This window comes from Nelumbo nucifera, chromosome 2, assembly GCF_055504915.1.
Source record: "Nelumbo nucifera cultivar China Antique chromosome 2, China Antique-T2T, whole genome shotgun sequence".
In the NCBI taxonomy this organism is placed as follows: domain Eukaryota; kingdom Viridiplantae; phylum Streptophyta; class Magnoliopsida; order Proteales; family Nelumbonaceae; genus Nelumbo; species Nelumbo nucifera.
The window spans coordinates 47,505,776-47,532,202 of NC_142650.1; the positions used below are offsets into that span (position 1 = coordinate 47,505,776).

Below are 26,427 nucleotides of genomic sequence, written 5' to 3' on the forward strand. Positions count from 1 at the left end.
CCGTGAGTTTTGTTTTTGTGATCAATTGTGACTGTGAATCGGTGATGAGGAGAGGTGAAGGTGGATCTGGGTTCGATCAGTAATGGGAATTGGAAAAAGATTTCTAAGGAGCAGTAGATAAACCAGGAAAGGGGAGAGGAATTGTGTGAGGGGGGAATCAACAATTTCTCTGCAACTTGGCGGCTTTGACGAGAGGCCAAGTTGTTGAATAAAGAACAACGCAAGTTGTGATTTAATTGGGTATTTTTGAAGTTTTGCTTGTTAGAGAGGGACCGGTGGGTGGGTTGCAATTTGCAAGTAGCAAGTTGGTTTGCAAGTGGGTGATAGTCGACTATTTTTATTATTATTATTATTAATTTTTTTTTTGAAAACAAAAGGTATCCATTAATGTCTCAAAGGAAAATCAAGATCAATCAAATGGTGCAAAAGATCACATGAAAACATTATGGATACCACAGGTCATCTTGGCAAGGCGGTGTGCAACCCTATTAGTAATTCTAGGAGAGTGAGAAAAGATGCACATAGCGAAGCTAGGCACTAAACTCTTTCGTTCTTCCAAGTTCCAACACATGAAGGATTAGATCCACCCAACAACAGGAGTTTTATGATAGAAGGACAGTCAGTTTGAACAATTGTTCTGCCTGGAGTTAAGTCTCTACTCTAGCAAAAGGGGGTCCTAATAGTACTGCATTAGCTAGCTAGCTTCACATTCTTCGATCTTCTAGATTCAAGAGTCTGAATTTGACAGCTCGAGCAAAGATGGATCTCCCTTCCAGTTTCGAATGACAATGCTAACTCCAGAGCAGCAGGATAAGGACTTTTCACCTTCCTTTTCCTACCTTTTTCCTTCAAAAGGTAGGGTCAGTCTTCCACCATTTAGCTAGCCAGTCAAAGATTGTGCAATTGGAATGTGCATCTATACGAAAACTAGGAGAAACTCCAAACCAAACAGCCGTCATAGGAGGGCATGTAGGAAACGATGATCAATAGTTTTTTGTTCTAGGCCACAAATTGGGCCAGAAGGATCCCACAACGATGATCAATAGTTTTTTGTTCTCTACCTTATTAGAGAATTTTGCAAGTGTAGCTGCAACAGGAAGGATCCCAATTGCAGAAGCGCCACAGAAATCGCGGGACAACTGGACATGGGGCGGTAAGCCCTTAATATTTCTCCGCCCCACAACGCCCCACGGCACATCTGCTGCTGCTGCTGATGATGATGATATTATCGGGAGATCGGAGATGTGCTGGGGTGGCCCCTTGTGAGGCGGAAATGTGATTTCTAATATTCCAGAATTTTTTCCTGTCCAAGCCATGTTTCCAGTAGAAGATGAAGCTCTGTTGGAAGTTAGTGTTTTATGAGAACGATGTAATAATGTTGAGGAATAGTACCTTTGGTAATTACAGAGTCTGGATTTTCTACCAATCACAACTCTACCCAACACTTATCCACATAACATGCAGCCACCCATACATGGGGAACATTTTATCCTCTTACAAGTTATTATGTACGGGGAGATGTTTCCAATGCACACAGAATTAGTGTCTTGTCTCCTGGGTAGGACTCTATCCATATTTATCCACAAAACATGACTTCTGTGTCTTAGAAACATCTCCCCATGCATAATAATATGTAAGAGCATGAGATGTTCCCTATATATGACTGGGATATGATGTGGGTAGGAAATCCGGACTCATTTCAGAGACCCGGCTTACCAGTTACGACTATGTTCTATAAATTCTCAAATCTCAAGTCTCGACCAAAAAAATAATAACAATGTGTAAAAGCCCATACCGGCCCAGCTTGCTTTGTGTGTTATTCATTCTGTACTTCCCATAAACAAGCCCAAGTTTATAAAGAGGTATCGTTTTCCTTCCCTTCCAAAATGATAATACCCATAAGGTCATAACAAATAGGTTGTGTTTGGATTTAAAGAAAAAGAAGCGAAAGGAAGGAGAATTCCTTTTCTTTCAAACCAAACACAGCCTTAAAGTAAAGCAAAGAAAATAACGCCCAAGCATGGTAAAATGGAAAAGGATGGAAAGACCATTATCTTTCTCTTCCCATAAATCCCTGTCGTTGACATAAACAAGACAGTTAAACTGCTAACCCCGAAACTGGTGGCCAAAATAATCCCAGTTCTAAGTGGATTTTCAAAACATTGACTAAAGCAATTTGAGATGAGCAATTAAAGTAATCTTCTTAGTCCTACGATTTGATTTGAGTTAATTTCCACCAAAAAACGGCTCCACACTCCACCAGGCTTCTTCAAGAAGGTTCCCATACATATATTAAAATTGTGGAGCTTTCAATGGTTAACATCAACTCTGAAAGGTCCAATTAATACAAGGCGGGAACAAAACTAGACATGGACGAAGAACTCAAGAAAGTAAACATATGACCAAGCAAAATCTCTTGGACTATTCGAGCAAGTTGCCTCCACTTTCTATAATTTTTCCACTTGTCAAATATTTGATTTTATTTTAATGGTCCATGGCTCCATGCATACGCATTCATATTCTCCAACTGACTAGCTTTTTTTTCCCAGCTAAAATCGGGTCTACGTGGTTAATTTATCCCTGTTTTACTTAAAATTTTAACCCACAACACAATTTGTAGCTCTGTACAAAAATGTGGGTAACGGGCTGAATCAAAACGACAGCATAGTTGGATTGGATCAGGATTCGGGCTGGGCTGAGGGTTTACATACCTTGCAAAAGAATTGATTCCTGAGATAGGGAATTAGGGATGAGCCAGAAAGTTAATGATTTTGCTCTGATTGGTTATTGCTTAAAGCCGTTGATTGATAAAACATACGGACTCACGTGGGCTTGTCTGGGCCAGGTCAACGGATTGGAATGGACCATTGTGATTGTCCGTATGCAGAAGAATAGTCTGAGACAGGTTCCTCTTCCATGAATATTTACTTGATTGAGAACGAAGAAAGAAAGGGAGAATGATCAGTCAGCCCAGATCAGAGCTCTATAGTACAGGGGGAATGCATCCTGATGCCAAATTCACGGGCAAGATGTGGTTTATAGGGAAAGGGCTAGTAATAGGGGCGAAGAAATCAGAATTCTGCATAGGCTGTATTCGTACTTTTCCAAGAAAGAAATGGTGTGAAAGCTACTAACCTAGTTTGTCATTAGACTAAGAATTAAGTGGTATAGTAAAGGCCAATGTTTTAAAGACCAACCTGGAATGTATCATCTTTGGTCATCGGTTTTTCAACCGTTGGATTATCAACCATCGAATCCAAATGGATGGTTAATACTTCATTGCAATTTAAAATAACAATAATTAAAATAAAAAAACTAGTGAATGACCCCGTACTAAGTACCGGGAAGTGTGTGTGTGTGAATAAACATTAATTAATGATTTTTATTACCACTCTTCTTGAACCATTTATTACTTTAATTTAACCATTATTATTATTATTATTAATTTATTTTAACATTTAATTTAATTCTTTTGTTATATAGTAATAATATTTAACTAAATGTGTAATTATTTAAATATTTACTTAAAATATTTTTTTCCAACCAACTATAATTATTATATAATAGATTTTTTAATTCATATTTTACATTTAAGAATAAACATTAATGATTTGGCTTAACAATTTTAATGACTGTTAATAAATATTGATTCTTATTTAAGGTTTAATTACTGTATTCGGTAATTATTATGGGGCATGTTTTGAATAAACATTAATGATAATTGATGATTGTTATTTCGTTTTTTATTATTTACTTAATTAAGTACTTGATGATTACTGCCATTATTAATTATTTCTATAAATAATTGATTGCTATTATTATTTACTTAATTCAGTAATTTTCAGCAAGTAATTATTTGATTTAATTTGAATTATTTTATTTTTTAATTATTTATAATAGACATTTAGGGTAGTCTATTTATTTGATTTAAGAGACTTAATTACCATGTTTCATCTAGACAATGACCCCATACTAAGTAAGAGGCAACTACAGTATCATTTAATTTGAAATTTACTATTTACAATAAAAAATAATGTCCTGTTGAGCAACCCACCCACAAAAAATGTATCAATAACTTTGAAATCATTAATCTATTTATAAAATAGTAAAATTAGATGGATGTTTATAATAATATCTCCAATCCTGCTTAATATTTAGGGACATATGAATGGATAAAAAGCATTTAAATGATATCTATTCAAAGAGGCAAAGAAGGAAGAAAATCATTAAAAGAGTTGCTAAGAAAAACAATCCAAGCCAAACAACATTTGTAGATGCATCCATCATCTGAAGTAAGAGATGAAAAATATATGACTACAATCAAATCATCATGTATAGCTACAATCAATTGATAATTTAATCAGGACTCCAAAGCCCATCCAACAGAGGAAACATGAAAGAAAGGAGAACAATTGGACCATCCTAAGTACGGAAATCACCTCCAAGTTAGGTGGCAATGCTTCTTTTGGTTGATCATGGTTACGGATTTTAAGTCTAAGCTCCCCATAGTGCACGTAGACTGGCTAGATTTTATCTTTAGGAAAAAAATAGGGAAACATGTATATAACATATGGTATGTTTGAATTATGGGAATTGGGAGATAGAAATAGGAAATGCATGTTGAAATTATAATTTTGGGCATGTTGATGTGTCAAATTCAAGTCAATTAGAAGACTCATAGGTTTTTAGTTCGTTCATTTAGTAGCAATTTGAATATTTTTTTCATTCCATGTCTTTATTGAGCAATATAGATTAATAATATATTAATAATATAAAATCAGTAATAATAATAAGTATATTATTATTACTATTATTTACTAATAATATATTCTTATTATGTGTGTATTGATTTTGAAAATAGTATTAAATTATTATTATTATTATTATTATTATTATTATTATTATTATTATTATTATTATTATTATTATTATTATTATTATTATTATTAAATAATTAATTTGTTATAATTATGATTTTTTAGTTAATTCCTAAAATAATAATTTCTTTTAGTTTAGCAATAATGGATAATTATAAGTTTATAATTTTACTTTAACCAAATGAAATATTTATTGGAGAATAATAATAGTATTAAGTTTAATTACTAATAATAATGTAAATAAGTAACACTAATTATATATTTATAAAATAATTAATATGAATTAATATAAAGATCAAATGATTTTATCCCGATTAATAATTAACATTATTAAAATGCTTATTAATTATCATTAATTAATTAACATTCCGAAGTAATAATTACCAATGTTATAATTAAGGAATTAATTATAATCAGTAATTAAATTTTATCAAAAATCATTATTATTTATAATAATTATTGATAATAATAATATAAATATATAATTATATTAATTAATACAAGTATTAATTTTAATTATTGATAATAATAATATAATTAATTATTTCATATAAATATATGAATTATAATTTCTAATAATAATTCTAATATAAATAATTAACAATAAATATTTATTTTCAAAATAATTCATACGAGTTAATATAAATATAAAATGATTATTTTCGAATTTTTAATTACCATTATGAAAATCATTATTAATTATCATTCCGAATTAATAATGAGAAATATTATCAGTAATTATTTAATATTAGTAATTAAGTATTAGTAGTAATTATTATAAAAAATTATTATCAGTAATTAACTATTATCAGCGAGTTATTATTATTAGTAATTAATAGCTGAAATTAATTAATTAGAAGTCATTAATTATTATTAGTACTCCTCTCTTTCAAAAAGTTGACTCATCATCATTGTCATAATCAATGACAACTTGATAAGTACATAATTTGATAAAATTAGGTAAATATCTTTAATTTATTTTTTTTTATCTTTTGAAAAACTGAATAAGAGAAAAATAAAATGGTTAGCATTGCAAATGAAAAACTGTTTGGATTTTTGCAAAAAAAAAAAAAATTATTGAACATAAAAAGCCAATTATTCAAAAATAAGGTCGTTAATCAAAGAGTATTTAAAATTATTTAGTAAATAATAATTTTAATAAGTTAAAATTATTAATTAATTATCTATCCGAATTAAAATGGGTAATTTCAGAAAATTATTTTAAGTAATTAAATTTTGCTATTAACATTTTTTTAATAATAATCAGTATTATTAATATATTAATAATTATGAAATCAGTAATATTAAAGTATTATTATTATTACTACAATTATTAGTATTTTATTTTTATTTTTATTTTTATTAAGTAATTAATTTGTTATAAATACAATTTTTAGTTATTTCATAAAATGATATTTGCTTTTATAATTCTTTAAGTTTAACAATATTGACTAATAGAAAGTTTTATAATTTAACTTTTACTAAATGAAGTATTTATTGGAGAATAATAATATAGTTAATTATAATAATAGTATTAATTATAATTACTTATAATAATAATAATGTAAATAAGTAACACTAATTATATATTTATAAAATAATTAATATGAATTAATATTAATATAAAATGATTATATCCCAATTAATAATTAACATTATTAAAATACTTATTAATTATCATTAATTAACTAACATTCCGAAGTAATAATTATCGTCTTTAGTATTAGTAATAATTAATTATAATTATCGATAATAATAATAATATAATTATATCAACTAATATAATATAATTAATTATAATTACATATAATAATATAACTAATTATTTCATATAAATGTATGAATTATAATTTCTGATAATAATTATAATACAAATAATTAACATTAAATATTTATTTTCAAAATAATTAATATGAGTTAATATAAATATAAAATGATTATTTCCGAATTATTAATTACCATTATCAAAATATTTATTAATTATCATTAATTAATCATCATTTTGAATTACTAATGAGCAATATTATGAGTAATAAATTATCAGTAATTAAGTATTAGCAGTAATTTTTGTAAGAAATAATTATCAGTAATTAAGTATTAGCATCAATTTTTGTAAGAAATAATTTTCAGTAATTAATTATTATTAGTAATTAATAGCTATAATTAATTAATTAGAAGTAGCTAGCAGTAATTAATTAGTAATTAATAATAATTATTATTAGTAATTAATAGTTGTAATTAATTAATTAGAAGTAGTTAACTGTAATTATTATTAGTAATCAATAGCTGGAATTAATTAATTAGTTTAGTAGTTAACATTAATTAATAACACAATTTCCTTTTTTTAGGAAATGATTGAAAGTGGGAGCTTCCCACTTCTCACAACTATGCATGGTGGTATGCTCCACTTTTCATGTTAGTGGGCTCTTTTCTTGAACTACCACTAATCCAAATTTGACACATGTCTAGTGGGTTCTGTTATTGAACTACCACTAATCAGAATTTGACACGTGTCCATTTTATTTAAATTTTTGGAATGACAGGTGTCTAAATGTAAATGAGCCACATGTCTGACGGTAGGGGGCTTTGGCTTGAAATCATTACTTTAATGAATCTTAGCAAAGAATGGTTTAGGGGTAAAACAGAATCAGTTACCCAAATGGTTCGACCGTCTAAGTCAATAGTGGTTCGAAAATTATGGTACAGGCTACAAAGTTGTTGTATTATTTGTTACAGAGTGGATTTAAGGGAGGATCTTTCCTTTCATTTCATACCATGAGTTGGTACATTTAAGCTATGTTTGGTTTGAAGGAAAAGGTAGGGAAAGGAAGGGAAAGACAAGGAAACCACTACAAGGGTTGTAAAGGTTTTCCTACCTTTCCCTTCCTTTCCCTACATTTTCCTTCAAACCAAACATAGCCTTAAAGTAGTGGGAGTGGCACATCGCAGAATGAAACATTTAGACAAAAAGATTTGGTCCCAAGGCTGTGTTTGGAAACGATGCAAATGGAGTGTAAATCCCAATTCAAAGTAAATTTGCACTGTGGTTCAATTTTGCCTGTATTTGGCAACAATGCATTTATGGATTGACAAATGATAGGAAAATTTTCCAATGCATAATTACATCAATAATGAGATGTAAAAGTATATCAATAAAAAAGAAGTAAATTTGCATTCAAATAAGCTTTTGATAAAAAAAAAGGCATATACTTCATTGGAATTCATGTTTGCATCCATTACAGCTAAAAGTCTATTTGGTATGAAGGTAAATTTCTTAGTACAAAACTAACCCAACTTTGCAATTTTATATGGATTATTTTTCACTCAAAGGTAAATTTCTCAGCTAAAAGTCTATTTGCATCCTTTCCAAACGCAGCCCAAATGGTAGTGTAAATCCCACAAACCAAAAGTATGAACACAAGATTCACAATTCCCAAACTAGGAATCACAAGGAACCCAAGTTGTTGAGCTCAAAAGTTAATGAACAATCAGAAGCAAGGTTCAAAATATCGATATGCCCGATACGCCAGTATGGGCGTATCAGGCGAATCGATACTCCTTTTGGTGGTTTTTTTTTTATTTTTTTTGCCAACTAGTTTAGGGGAGCCGATTTAGGTCTTCGCCACACCCTGAACCGGTCAAACCACCGAGACACCCACTGTAGGGGCGTATCGGTGGAGTGCCGGAATGATACGTATTGATCGATACGGGCTGACACATGTCGATACTTTGAACCTTGATCAGAAGAAAAAATAACAATAAGAGGGAAGTAAGAGCACAAATAAAAATACAAAGATCTACATTCAGCTTTATAGCCTATAGAAGAAATCCACTATATGGCTCAGTTTGGAAGGAGTACATATATAAATATATATATATGATTATATGTAGAGTGCAAAACCTTGTATTTTGTATTATTTTATATGTATTTGCACTGGACATATTTGCATTTGTACTCCTTCCAAACTGAGCAATAGTGATTTTTAGAATCATTAACCAAATCGAAGAAGAAATCCACTACTGAAATGGTAGAGTTTGCAATCTCGATGTACACACTACACAACTTCTAACACCAAACCCCAACTGCCAATATATATCAAAAGCACCCTCTCTCATCAATGTGCCTCACACACTCCAACACCATCTCTTTTCTTCTCACCCAATATATAAGATTGCTTGTTGTCCAACATACAAGATTTCTAATTTGTTTGGTTTTTTGGTTTCCAAATAGTCCTAATTGGATGAAATATTGCATTGTTTTTTAATTATCTCTAGGGTAAATTGCTAAAACCTCTCTTGGAGTGTTTGATCATTGTAAAAACCTCCTCAAAGTTTGTTTGGTAATTGCAATTGCCTCCCAAAATTTTCTACCATAGTTGCAAGCAATGATTAAAGTATCGATAGTGGGTATCATATTGGACAACTTGGATATGGATACAGATACACTTGGGAAATGAATGGCTACAGACAAAAAATATAAAAATGCTTGGATATGCTAAGGAAATGCAAGTAAATTCAATAATTATATTAATAACTTCAAGTTTAATGTCAAAATAACTATAAATAACGTATAAATACATTGGAATTGTATATTTTAATGGTATATCTGAAGAAATATATTATTATTGGTATAATGGGATACATAGATATTATACAATTTTATTGATAATGCATCAATTTTTATTTTTATTAAAATTGAAGGCACAAAAAGTATGCAACCATTATATTTGAATTATTATATCAAATATTTTTATTTTACTATTTCAATTTTTAACATCAACAAAAAAAATCAACTAAAAATTAATTTGCAAATGTTTAGTAAAATATAAAATGAAAATGAAAATTTGAAGATGCATATCATATGAAAATTCATAAATTTTAATTACAAAATTAATTATTCATTATTAATATTTTTATTTTATGAATTTTTGTAAATAAAAAATTAATTTTTATTTAAATGTAGATTAGTGGATTTGATAGATTCAATTTATATTATATTTTCAAATATTTTTTAAACAATATTTTATCTTTGTAATAATAAATACATTGTTATTTAATGCAAATTGAAATATTAATTAATAATTTATAAAATAATTATTATAATTTATCTAGTCTACATAAATAATTCTAAGTACTAAAATAATTATTCTATTAACAATATTTTTGTTCGTATAAATATATTGAAATTAAAAATCATTTATATATATATATGTAGGTTTGATAAATTATTTATTTTATTGGTTTATAAAATAATAATGTTGAATATTATTCTTGTTAATTTGTACTTGGAGTTATTGAATATACTATTTGTTCAGATTAAATATAATATTTAATTTTAATAAAAATACTTTATTTCATTTCACGAAATGGAAGACGATTGGTTAATATCCTTGCGCTCTTGGATGTTGTAGCAGTGGCGGTGATTTTGGTATCGTCCACAGGTGACGACGGCCACTGCAACTTCGGAAGGAGCTCTCCTTTTAACGGTGATGGTTGTTGGGGAGAACAACTGTAGAGGCAAAAAACAAGTGATTCTCATGGAGCCGGCTTTGCCTAACTACAGTGGTGTCAGGCAGAGAACATGGGGAAAGTGGGTCGTTGAGATTCGAGAACCGAACAGAGGAAGCCGGTTTTGGCTGGGAACCTTCTCTCCCATTCTCGAAGCTGCTCTTGCTTATGGTGAGGCTACCAAAGCCATGTATGGTCGTTGTGTACATCTCAACTTTCCTGAAAGTTCTGCATCGATGGAATTTTCATACTCGGCTACCACTTCATCCAACTGAAGTTTGCTTAGATGAGGAATTGAAGGTGAATCTCCCAAAGGTAGAACCTAAGCCAGAGCAGTGTGAATCGGGGATTGACAGTCAGCCTTGTACTGCAGTGGAAGCAGCTGCGCCAGCACCAATGAATATAGTTAAGCAAGAGCCGAAGGAAGAGCAGCCTATAGAACCCATGAATCCTGATCAGTTCAGAGGGTACGGAATCACCCAAGAACCAATAGATTCTGGTCACTTGACTCGGTTTAGTGAGAGTGGATGCAATCATTTTAATGATGTGCAGAACTTTTCATTGGAATAACTGTTTAATATGGAGGAGCTATTGGGGATGCTGGGTCCAAATACTCCTGGGCCAGGATTGAAGAATGAGTACGATCAATTAGGTGGCTCTGATCAATTGCAGTGTGGTAGTCCATTGGATTTATCGTATCAGCTGGTGAATCCCATTGAGCTAGAGGGAGATGATGAGTATGGGCTATACTTGTATGACGAGCAAGGATTGCTTCAATTGGGTTTTCCTGATTTGTGGTTTTAAGTAGTTTCTTGGAGGACTGAACTGATTCTAAGGGAGTAAGGGGGGACTTTGCTTCAGCTTCTGATCTGTACTGAGTCCAGGTGTATATATTTTCTTTTTGGATCTTCTGCAAACTGTTGGAGCTGAGGGATGTAAGCCGACTGAGCTTGTTGGGGTGTAAGCACGAATGCGCACAGAGCTTATTGTCTATGGTAGCGGAACAGACGGACGTCGTGAGACGACAACGCGATATCAGAGAGATTGAAGTCTTGCAGAAGTCTATGGTATCCCACTTCATTATTGGTAATCCCAGGACTTATTCTTCGACGGCAACGCGAAGCGGAAGAGACGAACGGCGTGAGAGATTGAAGTCTTGCAAATGAGCTTGCATGGAATTTTTTCACGCGGTATCAGAGAGCGAGAAAATCTGGCGAAACCGACGGCTTCTACAAAGCCGTGCTCTCCATGCCGGAAGCGACAGAAATAGGGCTGAGCCCATTACCAGTTTGTTCTCTACCCGTGAATGGCTGACTTCCTTCTCTGCCCATGAATCTGAGGCAAGAACTGCTGCATTTCCCGGAAAACTCCACTTACCCATTGGCTCTTTAGCTTCCACCAAATCTGCCATTGCTCTGACCTTGGGCGAGGTGTAGGATGAACAACCACTCCATAACAAAGAGGCACGGATTTCTTTTTCAAGCAAAGTTTTGAAAAAATTGGAAATCAAGGGTTTTTATTTTGAAAATTTGATAAATAATGAAAGGCAAATTGGACATTTCATTTCCTTCCCTTAGCACTTAAGGGTACTATAAGATAATATCTATACAATAAGAGCACAGTTTGTCAATTTTGTGAACAGTAGGGGTAGTTTAAGAGATTTATCCTAGTTTTTACCAAGATGTTTATTTTCCAATTTTTCTCTTCATAAAAATGGCTACATCAAACCATTTCAATCTCTTTTCTGAAATTGATTTAATTTCCAAATTCGCCCTTAATATCAATCACTCAAAGGTAAATTCACAACTTTAAATGCTCTTTTTTGTTGGTCATAAAGTTTGCATTGTTTTTTTTCTGTAGAAAATAGCCATGCAGTTAGTTTTTACCAAGATGTTTATTTTCCAATTTTTCTCTTCATAAAAACCGCTACCTCAAAGCATTCCAATCTCTTTTCTGAAATTGATTTAATTTCCAAATTTACCCTTAATATCAATTGCTCAAAGGTAAATCCACTAAAATCCATGTGAATGGGTATTTTCAACATTTTCAAATCTCTTATTAGATGATTCTAATAGAGGGGATCTACTTGCAATTCTGTGAAAAAGTTTAAGGAAGTGATTGCAATTACTAAACTTCAGGAGAGGTTTTAGCAACAGTCAGAAAACTTCAGGGAAGCTTTCAACAATTTACCCTTATCTTTAAAGTAATGTTTGGAACTGATGTAGTGCTCCAGCACTATTTTCTAATAAAACAGTGCTGCACTGGTATATGCATCTTTCTCAAAAAATGGCATTTTTTTGTTTGGGGATCGTTGCTGCCACCTAGGTGTTTTTCAATGCCACATCAGAAAACCATTTGTACAAAAACAAGAAAATGCCAAAATTGGAATTTTCTTATACCACATTTCCCTACTTCCAAACTGTAATCTGAGAAAACATTTTTTCAAAAAAAAAAAAAAACACAACCAGAAAGGCATCACTTTCCCCAACACCGAATCTTTTCTACATGGCACCATTTTTTGAGAAAATGGCATCAGTTTCAAACATGCTCTAAAAGAGTGTACATATTAACCTCTCTCTGTCTCTCTCCAACCTTTTAAAAACTGACCAAAAAATGGAACCACTTTTATCTCCTGTTTTCATGTTAGTAGTTCAACTGTCTAGAAGGTGGACTGTCCTGACTCATAATGTCATAAATAAAATAATAAAAATATAAAATTTTTGAAAATACATTATAAAATTTGAAAATTAGATGAGCAACCAGGTACTCAAAGAAACAAAAAGCAACGACAAATCATGACGCATAAACCCTTTGAAAGAAAATTCTCTTTATCAACTAATTCAAAGTGAACATGAAGGTTACTAGAGAATATCTTTGATCACAAACCAAGAATTGGGCTCTAGTCAAACTTCAAACTTCGAAGAGTTTAATTATCATTTTCTATTACCATACAGACTAAATCAAAAGATATAATCAGTTCTATCTGTTTTTACTGCAACTACTTCTGCATGTTGAGGAGATATTAGCTAAATTAAGACCATATTTATAAATAAATAAATAACATATATATATATATGTATTATATATATTTATATAAATAAATATATAACATATTGGATCAGATCGAATCATGATCTGATCCATTTGCATTGACGATGCTCCATCTGTGTAATTTGTGCTAGATGTGGAGGATTGTTTATATAAACCTGAGAAATTTGAGATAGAATCTTCTGAGGATTTGACTTGGTTCTACAATATATAATGCCATTCCTAGCATCCCAGGTTAATCTTAGTATTATCATTAAAATGGCCCAATGATGATGTTGTGTTTCTTTTGTCAGCTTATCAATTTTATTATCCATTCATTGCTTAACCGTCTTGATGAATCAGCTACAAGAAAATCGGCCTAAGCCGGCAGTCCCATATAGGCCTTAAGACCGCCGGTTTGATCTAAGGAGGCGGTCTTCAGTCCAACCCCTGAATCTCTGCCAGCTTAGGTTAAGACCGCCACCTTAGGTCAGTTAATATATTTTTCCTGCTTTTTAGGTGGCGGTCTAGACTGCCGGCTTAGATCCCTTTAGACTGCCACCTTAGGTTGGTTAATATGTTTTTCTTTTTTGCTTTTTAGGTGGTGGTCTGGACCACCGGCTTAGATCTTTTTTATGTCTAAGGCAGCGGATGTATGGCCGCCACCTTTGTTTTTTATTTTTAATTATTTACATGAATTTGATTTCAGCATTTTTTTTATACCTGTTTAATACAAATATCATGGCAGATAATACATAGAAATCAATTTAAACAAAAAATGCAAATAAAATTTTAATTAAATATTAATTATTATAATATTCAAAACAAATTGCTTAAATACAATATCCAATTGACATAATGGTTAAATACAATATCCAAAACACTTCTTCCAATGCAAATTCACTTGACATAATGGTTTAACCTGCAAATCATAACATATAAATTGTTAGATGATGTAAAGTAAATGAGAGATCAAATATAATTCTTAATGAAATCACTATAGGAATGAATTAATCATTTATAGCAGCTTATCCTTCAAATAAGTTTAGGGATTTGGGGAAATTTAATGTAGGGGGTGAACACATGAATGCCCCTTCTTCAATGCCCAAGTTTGAATACATGATAACAGAAAAACTAATAACTAATCAACCAATATTATAAAGCGGTAACCAATCAAGTGGTATGATACTAGTATAATAATAAACAAGCCTTTAAAGGTGTAATCGTTTGTTTTTCTTGGTATAGTGTGTACTTGGGGCTACCCAATGGGGGTAACCCATCCACATACCCTACTCTTAACCCCACAACCCTGATGGCAGGGAGATTTGATTCCAAGTCTCTGCTATAAACAGCCAGAGCCCACCAACTGAGCCACCATCAGTTGGTTTCACAAGGTGTAATTAATAAGGCAACATACTACTATTCATCTCACAATCTGTTAGATAATATATTAACTTCATTAATAGATACGTATTAGCATATTATATAAAAATTTTATTGGATTTGGTTTGGAGTGGATCCATATTTAATCAAGTTAATCATCATCATCATCTGAGCTTTGTGCCAGGTATATGGGATCAGTCAACATGAATCCTGTTTCATCATTCTGTTCTGTTCAGCGTCATTTGCATTGGTTTGGTCCAATTATACAAATAGATCAATTTTGAATTTAACTGGACAGAACAAATTGACACTTCTGACCCTACAAAGCCAATCCTAGGTCCATAGTGAGTCTGTGCACAAGGACGCCTGTATAATTATTAGATATTTTTTGGAGTTTTTATTTCTGCTTACTAATTTCTTTCTCAATATTCTCCTTTAAAATCCTGTAATTTCTACAAGATAAGGGCACCAAAAGTGTACAAAAGATTCAAAGTTTTAGAGTGCAGGATGGTGGTTCCTTGGAGAATCAGCACACATTTGGCAAGAAAAGTATTATTACTGTCTAGTTTGTCACCTATTGTGCTGTAACTGAAGCAAATTTCTGAAATTAATTAGCAATGCAACACTACAAGAAAAATGGTTAAGCAAACAAATATTTTGTAGTACTAAATTTTCAACTACTACAAATTCATAATTCATGTCCAAATTGTGTGAACAGAAGGCTCCAAATGAGGAGAGGGAAGACCAAAGAAAACGTGATCTAAGGTAGTAAGAAATGATCTGACTTAAAGTTTGACAGAAAATAAGGCCTTTGATAGCATAAAATGGGACAGAATTTATGTAGCCAGACCCGTATAGTTGGTATTAATGCTGAAATGAGTTGATATGTATAAGTGATAGTTGGATATAAGCACAAACATTTGAAGTGACTTTGATCTGAAATATAATCTCCAATCTTTAGAGGGAGGCAACTCAACTCAATGTTAATCCCAACTATTTGGAGTTAGCTACATGGATCCCGTCCTGCCATTGTGCTCACTCAAGGAAGGCAATAAGCAATTTTCTGTATGTAGACTCATGACCAGGCACACAATCTTCTAGGGACATCCCTATGGTCTTTGACGCATTGCCCAGCCTTCTCTAACATGTGGACTGTTGCAACAATCTTCCAGGGGCTGCTATTGTATCAGTCCAGATGATTCTTACAGTGTTTTAAAAGCACAAAGACCAATTTGCGCCTGAGGCGCAAGGCGAGGCGTGCACCTTTTTAAGAAAGGCGCAAAATTACAAAAAAAAAAGCTAAAAAATAAAAAAAGTCAGAAAATTCCAAAAAAATGCGAAAAATATTAAACATAATGTTAATAAATGTTAGAGTGAGCTGAATAGGAGTAGTTTAGTAATCTCATGTCAGTTAAGTACTTTGCTTATGTGGCTGTTTTATTAGAGTACTCTGCCCCACACTTAAGTGAGGGCAGTTTAGCCTTTGTAAGTGTAATTAGAACCTAATAAACATTAGGGGGTCGACTGAATGAGAGACTAATAAGTTTCGACTAAACCCTCATGTTCTCTCTTTCTCTTGTCTTCTTCCTCGTCTTCTTCACTGGTTCGGGTTATTGTAGCTGCTTCAAAACATGGTATAGGAGCGAGGTTTCTGACCTGCTTCTGCTTGTAAAGCATCTCAGCTGTGTTCATGACACCTTCTTCTTCGTTCTGGTTAGTTAATGGAGAGAGCTGGTTCGCCCTAGGTCTGAGACATCACAACTCGTTGTTCTTTGCTGCGCACAGTTTTCTTCATCAAGGAAGGTGATTGCAGCAGTGAATGGTTGGTTGATACTCTCAAAGGAAGGTTGGTTATTTAGTCCTTTTGTGTTGCTGGTATTTCTTGGTAGGAACCCATCAAGAATCAGTTAGTACTGATTAGAACCTAGAGAACTAGGTTCATTGTTGCCCTAGGAAGGGTTGTGTGTGCAGTAGCCGAACGGTGTAGGGCTGCTGTGAGTTGTTGAGTGGTGTTAGCGCTGCTGTAGGTGGTCGAGTGGTGTAAGGTGGAATGCAGTGACCTTGCCAAGCTCCTCGTGGTTGTGCAATGCCCTCTTATGTGTGTTAAACAAGTCTGAACTAGGTGTAGCAGTTTGACTGTGTTGTGGTACTTGTGATGCACAATTTTTTTTTTTTATTGAGTGGTTGTAAGAGGGCCTACTGTTGTGTTGTGGTGCTTGTGATGCTTATGTGGGTCGTAGGTGTGTGAAGTCAGCAGTAGTGTGAAGAAGAATAAGTGTGTGCTCCCACTCCTGTGTTTAGGGGCTACAATAGGTGTTGAAGTATCAAACTATGAACAACATCAATCAGCTTGTAGCTGAGAAGTAAGGTTAGAGGCAACTGTGAAAGAGTACAATGGCAGCAATAGGAGATTGCTACAATGATCAGAAACCTAGTGTGGTAATTTCCTCCGACTACCTAGGGGTACAAATGACCTCAATTAAGCTGAATGGGGAGAATTATGTTCCATGGGCTAAATCAGTGGAAGTGTTTCTCAAGGCAAAGAAGAAAGTAAAGCATGTAAGAGATGAGAAGCCACCGGAGGACTCTCCAGGGTTTGATGATTGGGAACAAGAAGATGCTCAAATCATGACTTGGCTGTGGAATAGTATGGAACCCAAAATTAGTGCCAACTTCATGTTCCTTGATACGGCTAAGGATATATGGGAGCATGCTAAGAAGCTATATTCTGGACAAGATAACACAACAAGAGTGTATCAGCTTTATCAGGAGTATTTTGATTTACAACAAGGAACCAAAACACTAGAAGAGTACTATGCCTGCATGAAGAATATAAGGAATGAGCTCAATGTCTATCACCCCCTTACTCCAGATATTAAAGTTCAGCAACAGCAAAGGGAGCAACTAGATGTTACAAGATTTTTAGTGGGGCTGAAGTCGGAATATGAACCAGTTAGAGCCCAAATATTGGGAGTTGGGTTCTACTCTTTCTACACTTGAGGAAATATTCTCGAGGCTTCGTAGAATTTCTTTGGGACAGACAAAGAACTCTACACAGTCTGATAGATCAGCACTTGTGACAGCTAGAGGGGTTGGACATAGTACAAGAGGGGGAGGTCATGCTCCCCGAGGAGACCGTGGCAGTTCCATGATTAGTCGGGGTGGTCGTGACTCAAGGGGAGGCCATGGCAGAGGGAAGAATAACTCTACAAAGAAATGTACTCATTGTGGTAGAGAAGGACACATAGTGAATTTCTGTTATGATCTACATGGCCCTCCCTCTAAATGGGCTAATCATGCTGTAGCAGGTGAGGTTGATATCAGTGACAGTAAACCGGCAGACCGAACTCCTCCCACATCTACATCTACCTCTGGGAGGGAGATGGTGAGCGTACCGCGTGATGAGTATGAACGGTTCCTTCAAACTACTTCACAGCATACCACTGCCACACTTGCCCAATCAGGTATTGCTTGCATGTCATCTAAAACCTCTCCCTGGATTATTGACTCTGGAGCCTCAGATCATATGACCGGGACTCCAGGTGTGTTCTCTTCTCTTTTTGAAACCTCCACATCACAAACTGTTACACTTGCCAATGGGTCCTCATCCCCCATATGTGGTGTTGGTAATGTTGACATGGCTTCTGTGCCCTTATCATCTGTTTTATATGTCCCTAAGTTTCCATTCAATCTTATGTCTGTTAGTAAAATAACCAAAGCTCTTAAATGTTCTGTTACCTTCTTTCCTTCCACTTGTGTTTTTCAGGATCTCAAGATGGGGAAGAAGATTGGTGAGGGACATGAAGCTAGTGGATTGTATTATCTTGACGGTGGTGGATCTTCAATTGCTCTTCAGACTTCACTTACTCCTCTACAATGGCATTGCCGACTGGGACATCCATCTCTCAAGGCTCTCAAGATTTTGGTCCCGTCATTGAGTCATTTGTCAGTTTTGCAATGTGAGTCATGTCAATTTGGGAAACATCGTCGTGTGTCCTTTAGTCCAAGAGTTGAGAGTCGTATGTTGAGTCATTTTTCTTTGGTTCATTCAGATGTTTGGGGTCCAATCAAAATAGAGTCTTATAATGGGTACAAGTATTTTGTCTCCTTTATTGATGATTGTTCAAGAATGACATGGATTTACTTAATGAAAGAAAGAAGTGAATTGTTTTCCATTTTTCAAAAATTCCATGCTGAAATACGCACACAATTTGGTGTTCCAATCAAAATTCTCCATTCAGATAATGGTCGTGAATACTTTCTTACTTCATTTCAACAGTATTTAGAACAGCATGGCATTAATCATCAGACATCATGTGCATTCACCCCTCAACAAAATGGGGTAGCTGAATGGAAGAATCGTCAGCTTCTTGAAACTGCTCGGTCTATTCTTCACCACATGAATGTTCCTAAACCGTTTTGGAGTGATGCTGTACTCACTGCATGTTTTCTCATTAATCGGATGCCCTCCTTCATCCTTCATGGTCGGTCCCCCTTCTCTATCTTGTTTCCCACTTTATCTCCATTCCCATTAATTCCTCGTGTCTTTGGTTGTGTGTGCTTTGTCCACAATCTGAGCCCTGGAATAGACAAGCTAGATGCACGCTCAATTAAATGTGTCTTCCTTGGCTACTCACGGACTCAAAAATGGTACAAGTGTTATAATCCCATTACCCGGAAGTGCTATGTCTGCCCTGATGTCACCTTTTTTGAGTTAGTCCCCTTCTTCTCAAGTCCTGAAGCGCCTTCGTCTCCACCCGTCCTTCCTCTTCCTCTTCCTCTTCCTGTCAGTGATCCAGTTCCAGATGCTGTTGTTGGAGTAGACTCATCACCTCATCCCGTGCAGATCACCACCGAACATCCACCAATCCGGCAAGTGTATACACGTCGAACGACACTGGCCCCTCCTCCAGCTTCTACCTCATCCGCGGATCCTCTCATGGCTCCTATTGTTGAACCTTCAGACCTTGACCTACCCATTGCCTTACGGAAAGGTAAACGCAGTTCTACCCTCCATCCCATTTCCAATTTTGTTTCATTATCTCGTTTTTCTACCTCACATCACCAGTTTGTTTCCCTTTTATCCTCTATTTCCATACCTAACAATGTTTTAAGAAGTTCTCAGTTCACCTGATTGGCGGCGGGCAATGGAGGAGGAACTTTCTGCTCTTCAACATACTCAAACGTGGGAACTTACTACTCTCCCACCTGGTAAACATGTTGTGGGCTGTAAATGGGTGTATACTATGAAATACTTGCCAGATGGTAGTGTGGAGCGTCTGAAGACCAGACTTGTTGCTAAAGATTACTCACAGTTGTATGGAGTGAACTACATGGAGACATTCTCTCCGATGGCTAAGATTGGTTCTATTCGTGTACTAATTTCCCTGGCAGTATTGTATGATTGGTCTCTGTTTCAGCTTAATATAAAGAATGCCTTTCTCTATGGTGATCTTGTGGAGGAGGTATATATGGAGCAACCACCTGGGTTTGTTGCTCAAGGGGAGGATGGTAAGGTATGCAGATTGAATAAAGCAATTTATGGGTTGAAACAATCGCCGCGTGCTTGGTTTGGGAAGTTCAATGAAGTGGTGAAGAGTTTGGAATGAAGCAGTGCCAGGTAGATCACTCAGTATTCAGCTATGACTCAGAAGCTGGGAAGATTCTATTAGTGGTCTATGTGGATGATATTGTCATTACTGGCAGTGATAAATTGAGGATTGGCAAATTGAAGGTATTTCTGCAAAATCATTTCCAAACAAAAGATCTTGGAACATTGAAGTATTTCTTGGGAATAGAGGTTGTCAGGTCAAAACAAGGTGTAAATCTGTGCCAAAGAAAATATGTTCTTGATCTATTGGAAGAAACAGGACTGTTAGGTGCAAAATCGGCTAAGACCCCTATGGACCTAAATGTTATGTTGAGTAGTGATACAGGATAAGTATTTGAAGATCCTGGAAGGTATAGACGACTAGTGGGGAAGCTGAACTGTCTGACTATCACGAGACCCAACATATCCTTTGCAGTCAATGTGGTGAGCCAATTCATGTAGAACCCTCGTATACCTCACTGGGATGCAATTCTTAGAATTGTGAGGTATCTGAAAGGATTTCCAAACCGTAGACTATTGTATAAACCAGGAGGAAAACTTGAAGTAGTGGGGTATACAGATGCAGACTGGGCAGGCTCAGTGAATGATAGAAGATCTACTACGGGCTATTGCACATTTCTTGGAGGAAATCTTGTGACGTGGAAGAGTAAAAAGCAAACGGTTGTGGCCAGAAGTAGTGTTGAAGCTGAGTATAGGGCCATGGCACATACTACATGTGAGTTAGTGTGGTTGAGGAATCTTCTACAAGAAATTGGGTTTCACATGGATAAACCTATGAGATTGTATTGTGACAACCAAGCTGCACTCCATATCTCATCCAATCCTGTATTTCATGAGAGAACAAAGCACATAGAGGTTGATTGCCACTTTGTGAGGGAGAAGGTCCTTGCTGGAGAGATAAACACAGAACATGTGGACTCGAATGATCAATGGGCAGATTTGTTTACAAAAGCTCTAAACTCAAGGAAAGTGAACTATCTATGTAACAAGCTGGGATTATATGACATATATTCTCCAGCTTGAGGGGGAGTGTTAGAGTGAGCCGAATAGGGGTAGTTTAGTAATCTCATGTCAGTTAAGTACTTTGCTTATGTGGCTGTTTTATTAGAGTTCTCTGCCCCACACTTAAGTGGGGGCAGTTTAGTCTTTGTAAGTGTAATTAGAACCTAATAAACATTAGGGGGTCGACTGAATGAGAGACTAATAAGTTTCAACTAAACCCTCCTATTCTCTCTTTCTCTTGTCTTCTTCCTCATCTTCTTCTTTCTTCTTCACTGGTTCGGGTTACTGTAGTTGCTCCAAAACAATAAAAATATAAACTTAAATTTTAAAATAAATGATTTAAAAAACCTATTATCTAAAATTAAAATACATAAACATAACATGCAAAGTGTATTCAAATGAAAATTTAAAAATAAAAGCAAACATATAAAGCATTTTCAAGCATGTAAAACCCACAATATCTTTTTTTCCTTAACTGCATTGCTTCAAGTAGTTAATGTAATGTAAAACATATGGCATTCTTGATTCTATGAATCGCCTTTGTAGCACGCCCCTCGAGGCAAGCCCGAACAAGTCTATGTTAGGGTCTGAAATTCTTATTTCTCACATAAAAAATAATGATTTTACAATTTTCATTGCCTTTTAAGAAGATATTTTATTACAATGAATGAATGAACAACATAAGCAAATAGGGGGTTCTCGGAGGCGCAAGGCACAAGGCACAAGATATTTTAAGAAGATATTTCATTGCCCAGCCGTTAGACTCAAAAAGCACAATTTTAAAAAGGCATACGTCTGGGCTGAGGCGCAAAGCGCATCACGCCTAGGCGCACCAGGTGCGCGCCTCTTGAAAGAGGTGTGCCTAGGACCTGGGCGAATGCGTCTCGCCTGTGCACCTTTTAAATCACTTTACTTGCAGGACCAAGATAGGTGATTTGAGTTAATTATTTAAGATGAAAGAGGTTCCCTCAATGTGCAGCCATGGTGCCTTCTATGTTGATCATCTTAAATGTTAGAAGGGACCTTATGAAGGCCAATGAATCTGGGTTGATCATCTTAAATGTTAGAAGGGGCCTTATGAAGGCCAAGGAATCTGGGTTGTGTAACTTAACAGTGGAATGTAATAACCATATGGATGCCTGGGTTTGAGAAGCTTGTGCTACCATTATGACATAAAAAAACTCAACTAAGACTTTTTTTGATAAGTAACATGAAAAAACTCAAGCAACAAGACCATGAAAATGTATGTTGTTCATATCCCTAGGGAGGTGAAATGCTGCCAAAACCATCGATAATTTTCTAAAGCATCTTATTAGCCCATTTGAGTTCCCTAGTGACCTTTTTCTATAACATAGGGACGATGATAGGTGGTTGATAGGTGCTTGCAAGTAGTTTCTTTTGTACTCAATATATTATTTCCTTCCCACCAGAAAGAAAAGTTCAGACGCTACCATTAGTCCATTACCTGAAGGACATGATACATCATCCACCTAAGCTGTGGCAACTTAGTAAATCAAGAAGAGAGAAGTTGTTTTAGTTCATCTAATTCACTACCTGTTATTCTCTTTTGAGAATAAGCTTATGAGAACACCAAATTTCCCCTAATTAGTAGGAAAAGCTGAACAAAAGAATTCACATATAATATAAACTATAACTACCAAAATTCTAGAAAAACATTGTTTCAGAATGATAGAAATTAAAAGGAGAAAGCCCAGAAAGTTGGCAACTGAAGCAACATGACCATAGTTTCACATTCCCACTAGAAGGTTTCTTCAAAAAAGTAAAATAAATAAACAAGATATTGACATACCTTCGTTGCAAGGAGGGATTTCACCAGTTCTGTTTGAGAAGACACTAGAGTATTTCAAGTGATAGCAAGTTGCAGACTTGCAGTTTAGAATGCCATGGAACAATAGATGGAAAAAGGGAAATATATGATTAAATTAAGAAAAAAAACTCACCGTTTATTTTGTTTCCATTAAGAAAAGCACCTTTTCCAAGAATCCCAGTAAACATCTATAAACCATAAAATTAAAAATCAGACTTGACTTCACACTTTTCTTGACCTGTAGTATATTGTCTTATTGAAGCAAAAATTCTATGCATAATAACTAAACCTGAAAATAGAACTTTTAACCCCAAATGGGTCGTTCTTGTCATACTAAATTCACGAAATTCCACAAGTATGAAATACAAAGAAAACAACTGACTACATAATTGCATAATGAAAAATACATCTAATCTATTTAAAACAAACACCACACAAAGAAAATGCTCGTAGGAAGCAAAGCAAAACTCACTGCATTTACAGGCAAAACCATCAACCAATAAGTTTAACTTAAGATACTATGCCAAAAATGCAAAAGCATTAATAAATTATTCTAACCATGGCAAAAATTCATTCAAGTGGATTTTGCTAGTTCTCCAAGTTATAATATAAGGTTTATTAACATTTAATGGTAAACCTTCTGTATAGTGTGGACTGGACTGGACAGCTGGCCTAGGCAATTGGTGTTCGGTATAAGATTGGAATATGTGCTAGATGAAAGTATTGCTTGTGATAATGAACTCTTAACCTCATCAAGTATTGGGTTGTACACAACACCAACAGTAGTAATCTTTCCAATTGTAAGACTGATAGATACACATACAAAAGGGAGACTACATGTAGTTAGGGCGTGAGACCAAATTAATATAAAGATGAAAAAGAAAAGAATAAGATAAGAAGCGCCAAAATAGAAGAATTCGTCGTTAACCTATGAACAAAATTGGTCGTTCCATCAAGTGGGTCGACAATGCATGTTGGGTGGTCAGTCAGCTCTGTAGCACCACCGCATGCAACACTAGTCTCTTCTCCAATAAACTAAGAGAAACATCGATTAAAACAAATTAAGAAAATGCTAGTAATACAAAATCCCAGTTTTGGGCTTAGCATAAAGTTAATCAGCTTTATACTTATACATATGGAAAAAGAAAAGAGAAAAGCAGGAAAAAAGATTCATCTTATGCTCCGGGAAATGCTGCTTAATTTGATCAAATATAAGAGCTTCACATGCCTTATCAATTTCCGTTACCAAATCCACCTTCATTAGAAAACGAGAATAGGTAGAATAAAAAAGAATAAGCAATTAATTACAAAAGGCTACAATTTGTATTCCACAAGCACAAAAAAAAAAAAAAAAAAAAAATTCCTTCGAATTCTGATTTTGAGATTATTGTGTAACATGGGAGAATGCATCAAGTCATAGACAAGTAAAACTTCAACATTCCATTTGCTTTGTTTCCCCGAAAATTACCATAAGAATTTTCTTCGAGTTTCTAACTTTCTATCTTTTCTTTTTTCTAGCAAGATATCTCAAAAACCTAAATGAAGGCAGAACGCCAAAATGTGGAATAGACTCAAGACTGAAAATGCCCAAGACCCCCACTCGAAGTAAACTAACGTCAAAAAGAAGAAAAGATGAAAAAAGAAAATAAATGAAAAAAAAACTGGCCTTATGCTCGACATGCTTCGCCTGGTGAAATCCTTTGCGAATTATCTGAAAAACAAAAACAAAAAAAAGAGGAAAAAATGAATGCTTGCAGAAAGCGAAACACTAATAAGTTAGAAAAGAAAATAACCAGGAGTTTGAGAATTTAGGGATTCTAATTACCTCTCCAGCCTTCTTTGTTGCATCAACGGCAATGGCGAGGAACTCTACTAGAGAATCTATTCAATAAAAATTTCATAACAGAATTAGGGAAAATAAAAATCACTAATAAGCATAGAAAAACGATAAGAAGAACAGGATAAGGGGGAGGGGAGCATCATCTACCACTTTCACCCATTTATTCGCAGTTGTTATGAGAAGAGCAGGAAACAAGACTCTCTGTTTTGCTCTGGAGTCTGGGCACTGGGCTCTGGCTTCCCGCTTCCAAAGCTCCTGGGCTCTTACGTAGTAGTCGTGTAGCGAGGAACTCCATCTCCGACTCTCCATCTTCGTCAAAAATCTAGGATCGAAAAACCTTTTGTATTCATGCGGAAAAAAAATTTCGACTCCCCGCGGCCGCGCGATCCTCTTCAGATATCACTATAATGGCGATCCTCTTCAGATATCTCTTGTAGTGGCAATGAGTTATATTTTTAGTATTTATGCCTATTTGTGCCTGAAACCATATTAATTACTCTACACTTAAGAAAAATAACGGAGTTTTTACTGTTCATTCCATCTTCAGAAATCTTATCTTAGCTCCACGTAGGTGCCAGTTCGGAATTAATAGCAATTTACGAGTGGATATAGGTGTCATAGGTGGAGGAATTTATAATTTTGAATTGTTGTAGGTCTGCTGAGGTGAGGTGCATGCAGCCTACTTAACCTTCACTCCTGTGCCTCCCGCAAAAAAACACTTAATATAAGTTGGGTTTCCCATTTTTATTACATGTTTTGGCGACTGGTACCAAGCGCTTTTTAGACACACAAACGTTCTTCAAAGAGATAAAGAAAGCTGCAAGGGACTCAATGGAGTAGGGATGCAATGGATTGGATCGAATTTGAATCCAAATCCAATTTGATAATGTAAATCCTATATCCAACCCAATAAACTAATTTATATATAAAATAGTAAAAAAACTAATTTTCTTTTCCTTTTTAGTTATCGAGCTTTAAACTTATTCCTTTTTAATGAGAGAATGGGGTACATACCTTAAATAAAAAATTTAATGAGAGAGAATTGAATAAAGTAACAAGTAGTATTTTAAATTATATTTTTGCCCTTGCAATTAGGAAATGATGGAATTCAAAAAAAAAAAAAAAAGATATTTTAATCATAAAGAAAAGTTCCACAATCTCATTTATACCATAACAAAAATAGATAAATTGATAAGAGAAACTATTCTCCACCTTTCGATAACAATCAAAGGGGTTATATTCTTTGCATCCTACGTATTTTCCTAATGAATCTTCCATTCAATTAGGACCAGGGTGAATACTGAGTACCAGTACTTGTTTGGATTTGCTCCCAATATGACATTATAGTCGA

The 26,427-nt window shown here is 34.5% G+C and overlaps 2 protein-coding genes across 3 annotated transcripts; one reads left to right on the forward strand and one right to left on the reverse strand.

Moving 5' to 3' along the window:
* Positions 1–10,083: 10,083 nt before the first annotated feature.
* Positions 10,084–14,954, forward strand: LOC104602690 (dehydration-responsive element-binding protein 2C). The gene is given in 2 exon segments (XM_088898814.1): positions 10,084–10,653; positions 10,655–14,954. Coding segments are annotated over 2 exon segments (822 nt in total). The 5' UTR covers positions 10,084–10,366; the 3' UTR covers positions 11,190–14,954.
* LOC104602512 (inositol monophosphatase 1-like) lies at positions 14,179–25,531 on the reverse strand. Of its 2 annotated transcripts, none has more exons than XM_088898816.1 (6): positions 25,224–25,531; positions 25,062–25,117; positions 24,903–24,947; positions 23,370–23,424; positions 23,219–23,247; positions 14,179–14,334 (listed from the first exon to the last, which is right to left on the reverse strand). In XM_088898816.1, exons 1-6 carry the CDS (start codon positions 25,234–25,236, stop codon positions 14,275–14,277), a joined length of 258 nt encoding a protein of 85 aa, XP_088754942.1. In that variant the 5' UTR covers positions 25,237–25,531; the 3' UTR covers positions 14,179–14,274. The 2 variants fall into 2 exon arrangements, with proteins under 2 accessions (XP_088754942.1, XP_088754941.1); XM_088898815.1 differs by having other exon boundaries at positions 23,219–23,262.
* Between the last annotated feature and the right edge of the window lie 896 nt (positions 25,532–26,427).

Bases quoted from the DNA above. Each gene is read 5' to 3' on its own strand.
- LOC104602512 (XM_088898815.1), bottom strand. The intron at 24,948-25,061 runs GTAATTAGAATC...TTTGTTTTTCAG, and splicing joins CAACAAAGAAGGCTGGAGAG to ATAATTCGCAAAGGATTTCA. The intron at 23,263-23,369 runs GTGAGTTTTTTT...GAAATACTCTAG, and splicing joins TAATGGAAACAAAATAAACG to TGTCTTCTCAAACAGAACTG.